The sequence below is a fragment of the Littorina saxatilis genome, linkage group LG2 (assembly GCF_037325665.1).
Source record: "Littorina saxatilis isolate snail1 linkage group LG2, US_GU_Lsax_2.0, whole genome shotgun sequence".
Lineage (NCBI taxonomy): Eukaryota > Metazoa > Mollusca > Gastropoda > Littorinimorpha > Littorinidae > Littorina > Littorina saxatilis.
This window is the reverse complement of record NC_090246.1, coordinates 78682916-78696167: the sequence shown is the minus strand read 5'-3', so window position 1 is coordinate 78696167 and position 13252 is coordinate 78682916. Positions and strand designations below refer to the sequence as shown.

At 41.9% G+C, this 13252-nt stretch overlaps 1 protein-coding gene across 7 annotated transcripts in view; it reads left to right on the top strand.

Moving 5' to 3' along the window:
• LOC138959802 (uncharacterized) overlaps positions 1-13252 on the top strand; it is a 51228-nt gene that overhangs the window by 29893 nt on the left and 8083 nt on the right. Inside the window, exons 6-12 of one of the 7 annotated variants that reach the window (XR_011453801.1) lie at positions 281-404; positions 1163-1225; positions 1769-1847; positions 2916-3031; positions 5412-5508; positions 8559-8929; positions 12314-12513. Coding sequence is in view for 6 of the 7 variants with exons in the window: in XM_070331420.1 (XP_070187521.1) it covers positions 281-404; positions 1163-1225; positions 1769-1847; positions 2916-3031; positions 3181-3278 (480 nt within the window). In the remaining variant the exon portion in view is untranslated. Of the gene's footprint in view, positions 1-280; positions 405-1162; positions 1226-1768; positions 1848-2915; positions 3032-3180; positions 5286-5411; positions 5509-5873; positions 7933-8558; positions 8930-12313; positions 12546-13252 lie in introns of those variants that run through there. The other 6 variants (XM_070331421.1, XM_070331420.1, XM_070331417.1 and 3 more) reach the window with 6 other exon arrangements.

The following is a 13252-nucleotide window of genomic DNA, read 5'->3' as shown; positions in this document are numbered from 1 at the left end:
CTAAATGTAAAAAGGATAGAGATATAGAAAAGCGTGCTATCCTTCTCAGCGCAACCGCTACCGCGCTTTTCTGGATTGTTAATTTCACTGCCTTTGCCACGAGCGGTGGACAGACGATGCTACGAGTGTACGGTCTTGCGGAAAAAATGCAATGCGTTCAGTTTCATTCTGTGAGTTCGACTGAGCTTGACTAAATGTTGTATTTTCGCCTTACGCGACTTGTTTCTTCTCATTTTTTTTCCTTCAGTGTTTTTATTTATCTAGTTGGTCTTCTTTGCAGTGTTTGGTAAATCATGCGATGAAGTACTGCACCAACGAGAGATGCACCGTTGTCAGTCAACAGAGCAAGGACAGTCTGATCAACGTGTTCTTCAAGGCAATGGAAGACAGAGGCTTGCGTTGTGGTACGATCACAGGTTGAGACCTGTCAGTGTAGTGAGACGCATGTTTTAAGGAATTGATTTATGTGCCTGTGGCCGTCTCTCTCGCGCGTGTGTGTGTGTGGGGGGGGGGGTATGTGTGTGTTTGTGTGTATGTGCGTGTGTGTGTGTGTGTGTTTGTTTGTGTGTGTGTGTGAGTGTGTATGTGTGTGTGTGTGTGTGTGTGTGTGTGTGTGTGTGTGTGTGTGTGTGTGTGTGTGTGTGCGCAGATCAATAGGTAGATAGACACACAGACAGACACACAGATATATAGATAGATGGATAGATGGATAGATAAATAGACTTGATTGATTGATTGATGGCTGGATTTATGGATTGATTGATTGATTGAGTGAGTGAGTGAGTGAGTGAGTAAGTGAGTGATTGATTGGTTGGTTGGTTGGTTGATTGGTTGATTGAGTGAGTGAGTGAGTGAGTGAATCAGTCAAGTCGGTCTGTCAGTCTGGCAATCAGTCTATCATTTACTTTGTCAGTCGGTCGGCCAGCCAGACGAGAAACACACACACAGATCGACTCATAGACAAACGGGCGGAGGATGGCTGAGGATGGACGAAAGACCGGACGCACGGACAGACAGAGAGACAGACAGACAGCATTCATTCGCCGATTCATGATATTTGATTTCCTGTGAACTACAAGCCATCTTGTGAAGCCTGAGTACTTGACTGTTGCGGTTTGATGAGAGTGGCAACGTTAACATGAATGTTGTTCTTCTTTTACAGATATACCGGGTCTTCACTATTTGAGCAACATCACAACGACTACAACCACTACCACCACTACTCGTAAGATTGATAAAAGCAGTTCGTTTGCGTACATGTGTATGTATGTGTGTGTGTGTGTGTGTGTGTGTGTGTGTGTGTGTGTGTGTGTGTGTGTGTGCGTGCGTGCGTGCGTGTGTGCGTGCGTGCGTGCGTGTGTGTGTGTGTGTGTGTATGATGTGTGTGTGTGTGTGTGTGTGTTGTAATTTGATCTTTGTGTAGCTTACCCCGACAACAGACTGTCGTCGATCCGGATGACGACGTTCAAGGTCGGCAGAGCATCGATCGCGTTGCGTTGCGTAGGATTTTATTGCGTTGAGTTTTGTACCATTGCATTGCGTGCGTGAGCATGAATGTGTTTCTTTTCGTTTTCTCTCTGCTCGTTGCATGTTTGTCTCTTTCTGTGATATACAAAATAGCACGAATAATCATGATGGTAGACGCAACAGAATTAGTTATGCTTTATGGCGAAATAAATTATCGTTTTCTTGTTCTTTCCAAAACGCATCTGCGTAGTTTGCTTTTATAACGAGAAGAAAAGTATACAACTGATGCTTAACTCAACAGAGCAAAAGTACCCCAGCTGTCATATTGGCATCAACCATTGTGACAATTACTATGGTCCTGCCACGACTGCCGGATGCAGGTAAGCATGTCTGTATATGTCTGTCTATTATCATTCTTTCCGTCTGTTATGCAGTTTTGTCTTTTCTTCCAGTGTTTATTTGTAATGCGCTTCCATCTCACACGGCATAAATAAATCCCTGCGCCTTGAATATGTGCGCGATATAAATTGCATAAAACAAATTTTTTTTAAATCCCTGCGCTTAGAACTGTACCCACGGAATACGCGCGATATAAGCCTTGATTGATTGATTGATTGTGTATGCCAATGCCCTGGGTTCAATGGAGTTAACTTGTGGGTATTTCGTGCGTGCGTACCTTACTTCCGTTGATATGTTGTGTTTCTGGTTAACTTCACCGTTAAGTGTATATAATTATGTTCAGTATTGTGACCGGCTATACGCACATATTATGACAGACACACAGACAGACACATACACACACACACACAAACACACGGACACACCCACACACACACATACACATACACACATACACATACCACACTCAAGTTAACTAGATGTACTTAGTTCAGTGTCACAGGTGTGGAGATTTGTGCAAGAACTTCTCGGTAAATAAGTGCATGTGTATGTTTATCATTATGAGTCTGCATAGGAGTCTCTGCACGATATGCTGGCCACCAACGCTTCTTGTGTTTCTCATTTACAATTTGATTGGAAAGATGTGTTGAGTAGATTTGGTAGACAAATTTGCCTTTTAGTATGTTCCGTTAACACAGTTACGAACGTAGCCTATGTAGACCTATGTTTCAGTGTACAGCTTTAATGAACTGCTCATTTCTTTTAGAAAGCAAGCTAAAGAATGTTTGATTAGCGACTCTGACAGACCATCTTGCCAGACATCGAACATTCACTCAGCGAATAACTATTTGTCTGTTTTTCTTCTGTGAAGACCATTTGGTCGATGTACTTGCTAACGTCTTATTTTGTCATAAATTAAACGTTTCATTCACTAATTGTTTGATTTTTATTTGTTATTCTTTAACTTTAGCCGTCTGTTTGGTTTTGGATGTCTTGTGCACTCGCTGTTTCAACATCACTGATCATTATGCACACCGTGTGTATTTCAGAGTACGACAGCAATACAAGGATTGTGTTTTGGAGCAGTGCTCCCTGCGTAAACTGCCCGTCTTTCTCCTCCGCAAACTGGAGTGGGAACAAACACGGAAAGGAACCTATCACTGTGGTGAGTGAAGCGATCTTATTTTTCAATTGATTAATTAAAGGTCCTGTGAATGATGTGTTCTTTATTTTTTTTGATTGCTTGTTTGTTTGTTTGTTTCGTTGTTTGTTTGCTTGTTTGTTTGTTAATGGTGCATTTTCCTGTGTTGACAGACTTGGTGGACACAACCGGAGCAAGCACTCAAAGCAGCACGTGCCTGCCTCTGATGACAACGCTGCTGACAGTTCTGCTGGTTCTCGTGGTCCTGTAGGCAGTGTGTGCAAAGCTCTGAAGACTGAAGACGATTTTGATAGACGCCGTGGCCTTCTTTGTATGAATGTCAGGATGAAGGTCAGGGGAGGGACACCGCTAGTATAGTAGGACAAAACACAAAACACGGGTTTTCGCTCAAGTGTCTTAATTAGCTTTTTCATGGGCATTTTGCTGACCACTCGTTCTATGCAAAATACTACAATCAAAATCCAATACAGTGGCACGATGGTGGCCTTTGTGACGACCTAGATTTGGTATAGAGTTTTTCCCCTGTGATCATCACTCACATGTTCATCACTTGCCCATTATGCCGGTTGGCATGTAGGGCTGCAACAAAGGACCTCCACTCCTGTCTGTTCTGGGCGAGTCTCTGGATGGTAGTCTACCCCACGTTTGGTTCAGGGCAGTCTTCAGTTCTTCCTCAACCGTTCGTCGCCAGGTGTTCTTGGGTCTTCCTCTCTTCCGCTTTCCCTCTGGTGTCCAGTGAAGTGCAGTCCTGGTGATATTGTCCTGTTGTCTTCGTAAGACATGTACCTGTGATACAACAGTAATGTTGTGGTTCGCCAAGTGCTACATATCTGCCATAATCTCTGTTCTTAGCGAGCTGCACTGTAGTACACATTGTAACATGCTCAAGTAATGGTCTGTTTAGTTCATCATTGTGACTTGGCTGAGTTAGATACCATTTTACAAGTTTTATGTCTCATTACATGTCTGTTCATTTGGTTTTTACATTTATACCACTTCGTGTTTGTGTGTGTGTGGTTTTATCATTATTATTTCCTTTTGCTATTGACTTTTGTTGTACAATTTGATATGCTGAAGAGGCTTTATTCCCATCAAATGCGTACATATTATACACTTATACTTAGAAGAAAATATTAGATGCAATTAAGTGTTTACTTAATGCTTTCAGAAGGTTTCATACAGGCTGACAGTTACGTCCGTCAACGTTGCCGTTTTTACATTTAGTCAAGCTTTGTTTTGTCTGTTATGACAATAGTATCCATGAAAACATAATCTTAATGTCAACTAATAATCATGTACTGCCTAGACCGCCACATTTGGCGACGGCTAAACAGAATTATCTTCTTCTTGTTTTTTTAAAGATGTTATGTAACGTGCATATTAATAAGTCTTTCTGTGATAAGACGTACTTTTATGTTATAATTCTGTATGTTGGACAAATTTTAACTTCGAATCCAAAACATCTCTCCTTCTTGGCCAGTATTAATATTCCTCTTGTGCGTGATTGCTAACAATAATGTTCATATTTGACACTCTGTCTGTTGTACAAATTTTAAATTTGAATCCAAAACATCTCGCCTGCTTGGCCAGTATTCCTCTTGTGCGTGATTGCATACAATAATGTTACGTGAACTGAGAATAGATGACAATTGACGTGACACCGAGGACACAAACATATATAACAGATTGGGTTTTTTTCAAAATAATATTTATTGTCATGCACTAGAACAAAGGACACTGAAAACTGTGTCCAAAAACAAATAAACGAACTACAACAACAACCCCGGATTGATTGTATCTTTTCTATTTTGGAAATGTCAGCTTTCCAATCAGTGCTTGGTGTTAATGTTTTTAGAAATGAAACCCAAAAGGAATGCATCATTTACAACAAGAATGTGCACAGGGATAAAGGATTGCAGTTTCTCTCAGACATCATCCACTTGCGTTGTGATATTGCATTGTACTATATTGAAATTTACTGAACAGTATTCCCATATTGTACGGCCATACAGAAGAAGAATTGCCGTATCGAAGTGTATGGTTGTCGTTTACTTGTTTTGTTTATTAGTATTTTACTTAAGTAATTACTATCATCATCATCATCATCATCATCATCCTCACTGTTATCGACTGTTTTGGTACCTTACTTTACAAAGGATGATAAATAACTGACATGACACAAATCATGTTTATTTTATTTTATGCAATATAAATACAAATGCTTTTGAATATATCATAGAGAGCGTTCAAACAATAACATACTTCTATTGAAGATGTGTGTGTGTGTGTGTGTGTGTGTGTGTGTGTGTGTGTGTGTGTGTGTGGTGTGTGTGTGTCTGTGTGTGTGTGTGTGTGTGTGTGTGTGTGTGTGTGTGAATTTCAGTGTGCATATATGTGCCTCCCACACAAGGACAGAAGCGAAGCATATTTACCGTCATACCCGATACAGCTTTCTTGCAACCAACCTGAGCATCGAGCAGGTAAATGTATGGACACAAAAACAACTTCTGAGAAAAAGATCACAAACAAGCAAAAAAAACTAAAAAAATCAACAACTTTAAAATCGTGACCTTCCATTTTTTTGTTTCTTTGTTGTTGTTTTTAGTTTTTGTTTTTTTCTCAGTTTTTGAGTGTTTGCTAAAACATCCAGTTTAGATTCTCAGGACGCGTGAAAATAGTAAAAGGGTGGAGTTGTGGAGATTGACACCTTTGGACGATTGCTGTCCGACAGCGATGCCCAGTCATGCGTGAGACTGAGAGGCTGTTAAAAGAGCTAGTAAAGCGCGCTCACAATCTTAAACACGTTTGTAAGTTTGTTGGATGACTTGTATTCAATGTATTTCAGATACATTACCAAACATCGTAACGTCCGTGCTCCACACTTGAGCGCGACGACCACCAGCCTCGATCTGGGTTTGTCTATGTCTACATACCGAAAACCAAAGGAACATAATATATCAACAGAGGCACTCAGCGATAACCGCTGTGGATAGAAAATAGTCTGAACTTTGTTGCTTTTTCTCATGTGTTTACACGACCAGCACATAGTGGCCATACTCAAATGAAACTTTGGCAGAACTTGAAACAATTATTTGTCGTATACATGCGAAGTCAAACATCTTTTAAATGTAAGTCCACAAACCTGTGACAGTTTTTAAAACATTTTTGGGGAGATTCAAAACCGTACTCAAACTACGTCTCGTATGTAGACATACATTCCTGAAAGTTTCTAAGCCATCCACTTGGTTATTGCTGAAAATACATGGCTTTTAGTCGGGTACCCTTCAAAATGTACACAAAAACTTCTCACCCATGAGATTGACACATACATCAGAATGAACAATGACGTAACACTAGACATATGCAAGATGGCGAAATAAACCAACCTGTTCTGGAAAGATAATCAAGTTCCAGTTACCCAGTTGTGCCTCATGAATTTTCGTTGACTTTTTAATAGGTACCTTAAGTTTTTCAGTAAGACATACCCTTTCTCACGTCAAGGGTACCCTTATTTGGGCTGTGGTCATGTGACCCCTGTAAAAAAAATCTTCTCTTTCCCGAAACATGTACCAGGTTGAGAGCCTTTAATGGCATAAAAAGTTTGAATAAAATGGCACCGGAATGAATGTTTGAGTTGGGGTACGAAAATGGGTGCAATAATATTTTTGCACAGTTTATTTGCTGACACTGACAGTTTTCACAAGCATGCAAGCGTTTTGCCATTGTTCCTACTGATGTGTGTGTCGATTTCATGGGTGAGAAGTTTTTGTGTCAATTTTAAGGAATCCCCGACTAAATGCGATGTATTGTCAGCACTGACCCAAGTGGATTGTTTCAAAACTTTCAGGGGGTACCCTTATTTGGGCCGCGGTCACGTCACCCCTTTAAAGGCAATATTTTATATTACAAGTGTTCCAGATAGCCAAGTTGAGTGCCTTTTAGCACAGAAAAATTGAATACAATGGCACAGGAATGAATGTTTTTGTTTGGGTATGAACATTGGTGAGATAGTTTTGTTTGCAAAGTACGTTTAGGTAAGCCAGCGATTCTCCAACCCTGCCACCCACCCCGTCCAACCTATCTCTGCACCATTGATCAATGTATACAGGTATTTTTTTCGTTTAGAAAAAAAATCTGTTACTTTCTATTGGAGGAGAATGACGTGTAGCTTCAATTATGCCTAAATATTTTTTTTTGCTGGCAGCCATTTTGAAACATTGCTAAAAAAAAAATACTGTATTTTTTTATTTTTTGCAGGTCGCTCTGTATCAGGTTTTGTTAAGCAAATACAAATGTCCATTCATGCCAAATTTACTGTTTGTCACATGAAGTGAAATATGCCTAACATACCCAACCGTTTTTACTGGAGGCCAAATTGTTAAAAAAAACACGATTTTTTTTATTTTTCGCGGTGGCTCTGTCTCAGGTTTTGTTAAGCTAATAAAAATGTTCAATTATACCAAATTTGGTGTTTGTCACATGAAGTAAAATTTGCCTAACCTACCCAACAGTTTTTACAGGCGGCCGTTTTTAAAAAGTTGTTGGAAAAACTATCGGGTTTTTTTCGGTGGCTCTCTATCAGGTTTTGTTAAAAACCAAGGAGCTCTGATACAGTACTCCTTGTTAAAAACATAAAACTACCTATTTATGCCAAATTTAGTGTTTGTCACAAGATTTAAATGATTTTGGCTTTTTCTGCAACGTACGAGCCCCACTAGTCAGGATATTTTTGTTTACACAGTTCAATCAATGACTCTAGACGAACGCTTTGCTATGTGCTTAGTAAAAACAAAAATACATTGCACACATTGCATTTGGCTACTGCGCTGGTCACTTGAGTGTGTTCTAGAAGTCTGCGAAATTATTAACGCAAAATACCACAATAAAGCACAGGTACATATAACATTGAGTGATTGGCTGGGCGGGTGGGTGTGGGATGTATATTTGGGAGGTCTGATCTTGCCTTCACATACAACACAGGTGGAGTGCTACCCTTCAGTCTCCTCAACCCCCCACCCCTCCCTCCATTACCCGCCCAGTTACATGTGCCAGTGTGTGTGTGTGTGTGTGTGTGTGTGTGTGTGTCTGTCTGTCTGTGTGTGTGTGTGTGTCTGTCTGTCTGTCTGTCTGTGTGTGTGTGTGTGTGTGTGTGTGTGTGTCTGTCTGTCTGTCTGTCTGTGTGTGTGTGTGTGTGCCAGTGTATGTGTGTGTCTGTGCCGTGTGTGTGGGTGTGTGCTTGTGTGTGTTTGTGTGTGTGTGTGTGTGCCAGTGTATGTGTGTGTCTGTGTCTGTGTCTGTGCCGTGTGTGTGGGTGTGTGTGTGTTTGTGTGTGTGTGTCAGTGTATGTGTGCGTGTGTGTGTGTGTGTGTGTGTGTGTGTGTGTGCGGTCGGGAATAGTGCAGTTGATTGTCTCCCTCCTAACACAATGCAGGACGAGAGCTACCCCAACCCCCACACTCTCCCTTCCATCCAGTGCCATATGCCTGTGTTTGTGTTAACACATGGTAATTTGCGGCGCCTGTGTTCTAAGGTCACAACAATCCAGTGGAGTCCAAGTACACCTGAACCTTGGAACGCGTTGATAGTAAACACCAGTCGAGCGCACCACAACTAAGCTGTAACCTCATTTCCAGACAAAAGGCCAGTCGTCTCCTGCTGTCCATACAGGCTACACAGCGACAAAATGGCATCTCCTGCAAATTGTGTTGACTAGCGAAACTGTGTGGTCCACTGCACCACTCGTCCTGATTCGGTCAAATATTGGGATCTCCGGGCCGCTCTGTCAGTGATTGCGAAATATGTCGTAACGTTGAGTCTTGTCTCGGTTATTGTTGACTGTTCTGTTGAAAAGATCCGGGACAGGATTGGCGAACTGCGTCTGTCACACTTTCAAAGTATACAGTGAGTGAGGGCGTCAGTTTTGAGACTTAGTGAAGTGACAGCAGAATTTGAGTTGAAATTGCGAAATAAATCAAAGGTTTACCTTGTCTACCTGGCTAGCTGTATTGTCTTGGTGACGCACACACAAACTGTGTGTTTTGTTAGTACATGTAGCACGGGGGATAACCGGTCAAAGGCCGAACAGAAGCCGAAGGCCGCTCATGACACGTGTGAAGGCAAGTTTTGTCTGTTTTCTAGGTATTGTTTGATTTATGTCGGGATTTAAGGTAAGCTACTGATTCAGCGATGACTAAATTTGTTTCTCGATGCATAAAAAGTCAGGGAGCGATTGATATTTGCCCGTAAATAGCCTTCAAAGCTGAAAATGTCCGCGATCGAGCACCGGAAATGGCTGTTCGATGGGTTTTGCAAGTAGAAATGTGCTTTATTTCACCAAATCAGCTCGTATTTGGTGTGGGTACGGGATTCTAGAGGACGAAGGAGTCATAAGAGGTGCAAAGAAGTGCTATTTGGGAGTAGAATAAATCTTCCGAGACAGTAGACAAGAGAAGGTCATATTTGCAGGGCCGGACCCAGGGGGGGTTCCAGGGGTTCCGGAACCCCACCCCTGGAAAAAGCATGTACCTTGCTTTGAGTGTTTGTTTTTTTTTGTTTTTTTTTTAAATAAATTTTGTGTGTGTCTCTAACAAATGTTATTCAATGTGAAATCCGATGAGAAAAAGGTACACCCCCCCCCCCCCCCACAATGCTGCTCTTAACCCTCAAAACAAGGCCCAGAATGCACCAGATTGCACAGATTTTAACCGTTTTTCAAAAATTTTCCGGGGGAGCATGCCCCCGGACCCCAAGCAGGCGCGCGCTTGTGGCTTCGCCACTTCGCTGATTTGCCCCCCCAAAAAAGGAGGAACCCCCCCCCTTACAACTCATTTGGTCCGGCCCTGTATTTGAGAGATGCGCGTAGGCCGATTGTCTTTCCGGCAAGCGAATGATACAGCAGATTAATCATTCGTTTTGACCAGAAACCTAGTCTCTAGTTTTAATGAATGAGTTTTTTAATTAAAACAATCACGAGAACTCTCTCGCTTAGCCTAATGGCTGTTCGATGGGTTTCGCAAGTAGAAATGTGCTTTATTTCACCAAATCAGCTCGTATTTGACATCGGTTTGGTATATATATATATATATATATATATATATTTTCTAATCCTACCGCGAACTGGATAGCAGACGCGGCACGACTGTTGCACCACACTTTGAAGTAATCCCACACTTTGAAGTAAATTACTTCAAAGTGTGGGGATGTGCCCCACACTTTGAAGTAAACCCATTTTTTACTTCAAAGTGTGGGGGGATCTTCCCACACTTTGAAGTAAACTCAGTTTTTACTTCAAAGTGTGGGGGGATCTTCCCACACTTTGAAGTAACTTACTTCAAAGCGTGGGACTTTTGCATCGCCTGTTTGTGCCTAATGATTTTGTCAAAAAAAATGGCAACGTCTTTTGGATGAGTGAACAGAAAAAGTGAGCGAGCCAAGAAACATAGTGATGTTTGTTATCAGGCTTTAAGCAATGTCCCATTGTTGAGTGTGACGAAAACTCGTGGTGACGATTTTAAAACATGTTGGGTCACGCATGGTCCAATCTTACATGGTCCAATCTTACATGGTCCAACCTTACATGGTCCGACCTTACATGGTCCAATCTTACATGGTCCAATCTTACATGGTCCAACCTTACATGGTCCAATCTTACATGGTCCATATATATTATTGGACCATGTAAGATTGGGTCACGCATGGTCCAACCTTACATGGTCCAACCTTACATGGTCCAACCTTACATGGTCCAACCTTACATGGTCCAACCTTACATGGTCCAATCTTACATGGTCCATATATATATTATTGGACCATGTAAGATTGGACCATGTAAGATTGGACCATGTAATTATTGGACCATGTAAGATTGGACCATGTAAGGTTGGACCATGTAAGATTGGACCATGTAAGGTTGGACCATGTAAGGTTGGACCATGTAAGATTGGACCATGTAAGATTGGACCATGCAAGATTGGACCATGTAAGGTTGGACCATGTAAGATTGGACCATGTAAGATTGGACCATGTAAGATTGGACCATGTAAGGTCGGACCATGTAAGGTTGGACCATGTAAGATTGGACCATGTAAGATTGGACCATGCGTGACCCAACATGTTTTAAAATCGTCACCACGAGTTTTCGTCACACTCAACAATGGGACATTGCTTAAAGCCTGATAACAAACATCACTATGTTTCTTGGCTCGCTCACTTTTTCTGTTCACTCATCCAAAAGACTTTGCCATTTTTTTGGACAAAATCATCAGGCTCAAACAGGCGATGCAAAAGTCCCACGCTTTGAAGTAAGTTACTTCAAAGTGTGGGAAGATCCCCCCACACTTTGAAGTAAAAACTGAGTTTACTTCAAAGTGTGGGAAGATCCCCCCACACTTTGAAGTAAAAAATGGGTTTACTTCAAAGTGTGGGGCACATCCCCACACTTTGAAGTAATTTACTTCAAAGTGTGGGATTACTTCAAAGTGTGGTGCAACAGTCGTGCCGCGTCTGCTATCCAGTTCGCGGTAGGATTAGAAAATATATATATATATACCAAACCGATGTCAAATACGAGCTGATTTGGTGAAATAAAGCACATTTTCTACTTGCGAAACCCATCGAACAGCCATTAGGCTAAGCGAGAGAGTTCTCGTGATTGTTTTAATTAAAAAAACTCATTCATAAAAACTAGAGACTAGGTTTCTGGTCAAAACGAATGATTAATCTGCTGTATCATTCGCTTGTCGGAAAGACAATCGGCCTACGCGCTTCTCTCAAATATGACCTTCTCTTGGCTACTGTCTCGGAAGATTTATTCTACTCCCAAATAGCACTTCTTTGCACCTCTTATGACTCCTTCGTCCTCTAGAATCCCGTATCCACACCAAATACGAGCTGATTTGGTGAAATAAAGCACATTTCTACTTGCAAAACCCATCGAACAGCCATTTCCGGTGCTCGATCGCGGACATTTTCAGCTTTGAAGGCTATTTACGGGCAAATATCAATCGCTCCCTGACTTGTTATGCATCGAGAAACAAATTTAGTCATCGCTGAATCAGTAGCTTACCTTAAATCCCGACATAAATCAAACAATACCTAGAAAACAGACAAAACTTGCCTTCACACGTGTCATGAGCGGCCTTCGGCTTCTGTTCGGCCTTTGACCGGTTATCCCCCGTGTGTAGTGTTTCTTATCATCAACTAGTGCTTCGTATTGTGTATTCCATAAATACACTGGTGTGTGTGTGTGTGTGTGTGAAATCTTTCAAACTACTGCGCTTCGTATAGATATATGTACTACGTACTGTGATTTCATTTTTGTGTCCGTGTCCGAGTCAGTGCAAGTAAAAAAACTCACAGTGTACAGTCACTGTACAAAAGGGATTATGTAAAGACAGAAGAAAGATCCATACAGCTGTGTAGCTTCTAGTTGTATACTGACTGGCGGTGTCACAGTGTCGATCCAAGCTTCGGACAAAGTACACGATGAAAGCTTTCTTTGTCGTATGTGTCTACTTAGGTGAGTATGGCATCTGTTCTGGTGAATACTTGTGACCTATTTTATATAATATGTGTGTGTGTGTGTGTGTGTGTGTGTGTGTGTGTGTGTGTGTGTTTGTGTGAGTTGATGATGATGATGAGCGAGAGAGAGAGAGAGAGACTGACTCACTGACTATTAGGATTTAACGTCACGTCCTCCGCTTAGACCAACTGGTCTATATTGGGACAGGTATTGGTAATACGCTGAAGATATGGTGTGATACTTTGATTCGAACAAGCCCGCTGTGGCTGTCTTCTTCGACACACCAGCATTGGGTTTGTCTCGTCAAAGGCAGTATCGAAATACGATCATGATAGTAATCAGAGACGAGAGATGATGCATGCGTGTCTTCGTGTTTTCCAAGCCCTGAGACTTTCGCTGTGAACGTGGGATCTTTTTCGTGCGCATGTGTGCACACGGGGGTGTTCGGACACCCAAGAGAGTCTGCACAAAGTTGACTCCGAGAAATAAATCTCTCGCCGAACGTGGGGATCGAACCCACGCTGATAGCGACCAACTGGCTACAAAGCCAGCGCGCTACCAACTGAGCTACGTCCCCGCCCCTAGAGAGAGAGAGTGTGTGTGTGTGTGTGTGTGTGTGTGTGTGTGTGTGTGTGTGTGTGTGTGTGTGTGTGTGTGTGTGTGTGTGTTCGTGTGTTCGTGTGTGTGTGTGTGTTTGTGCCTGT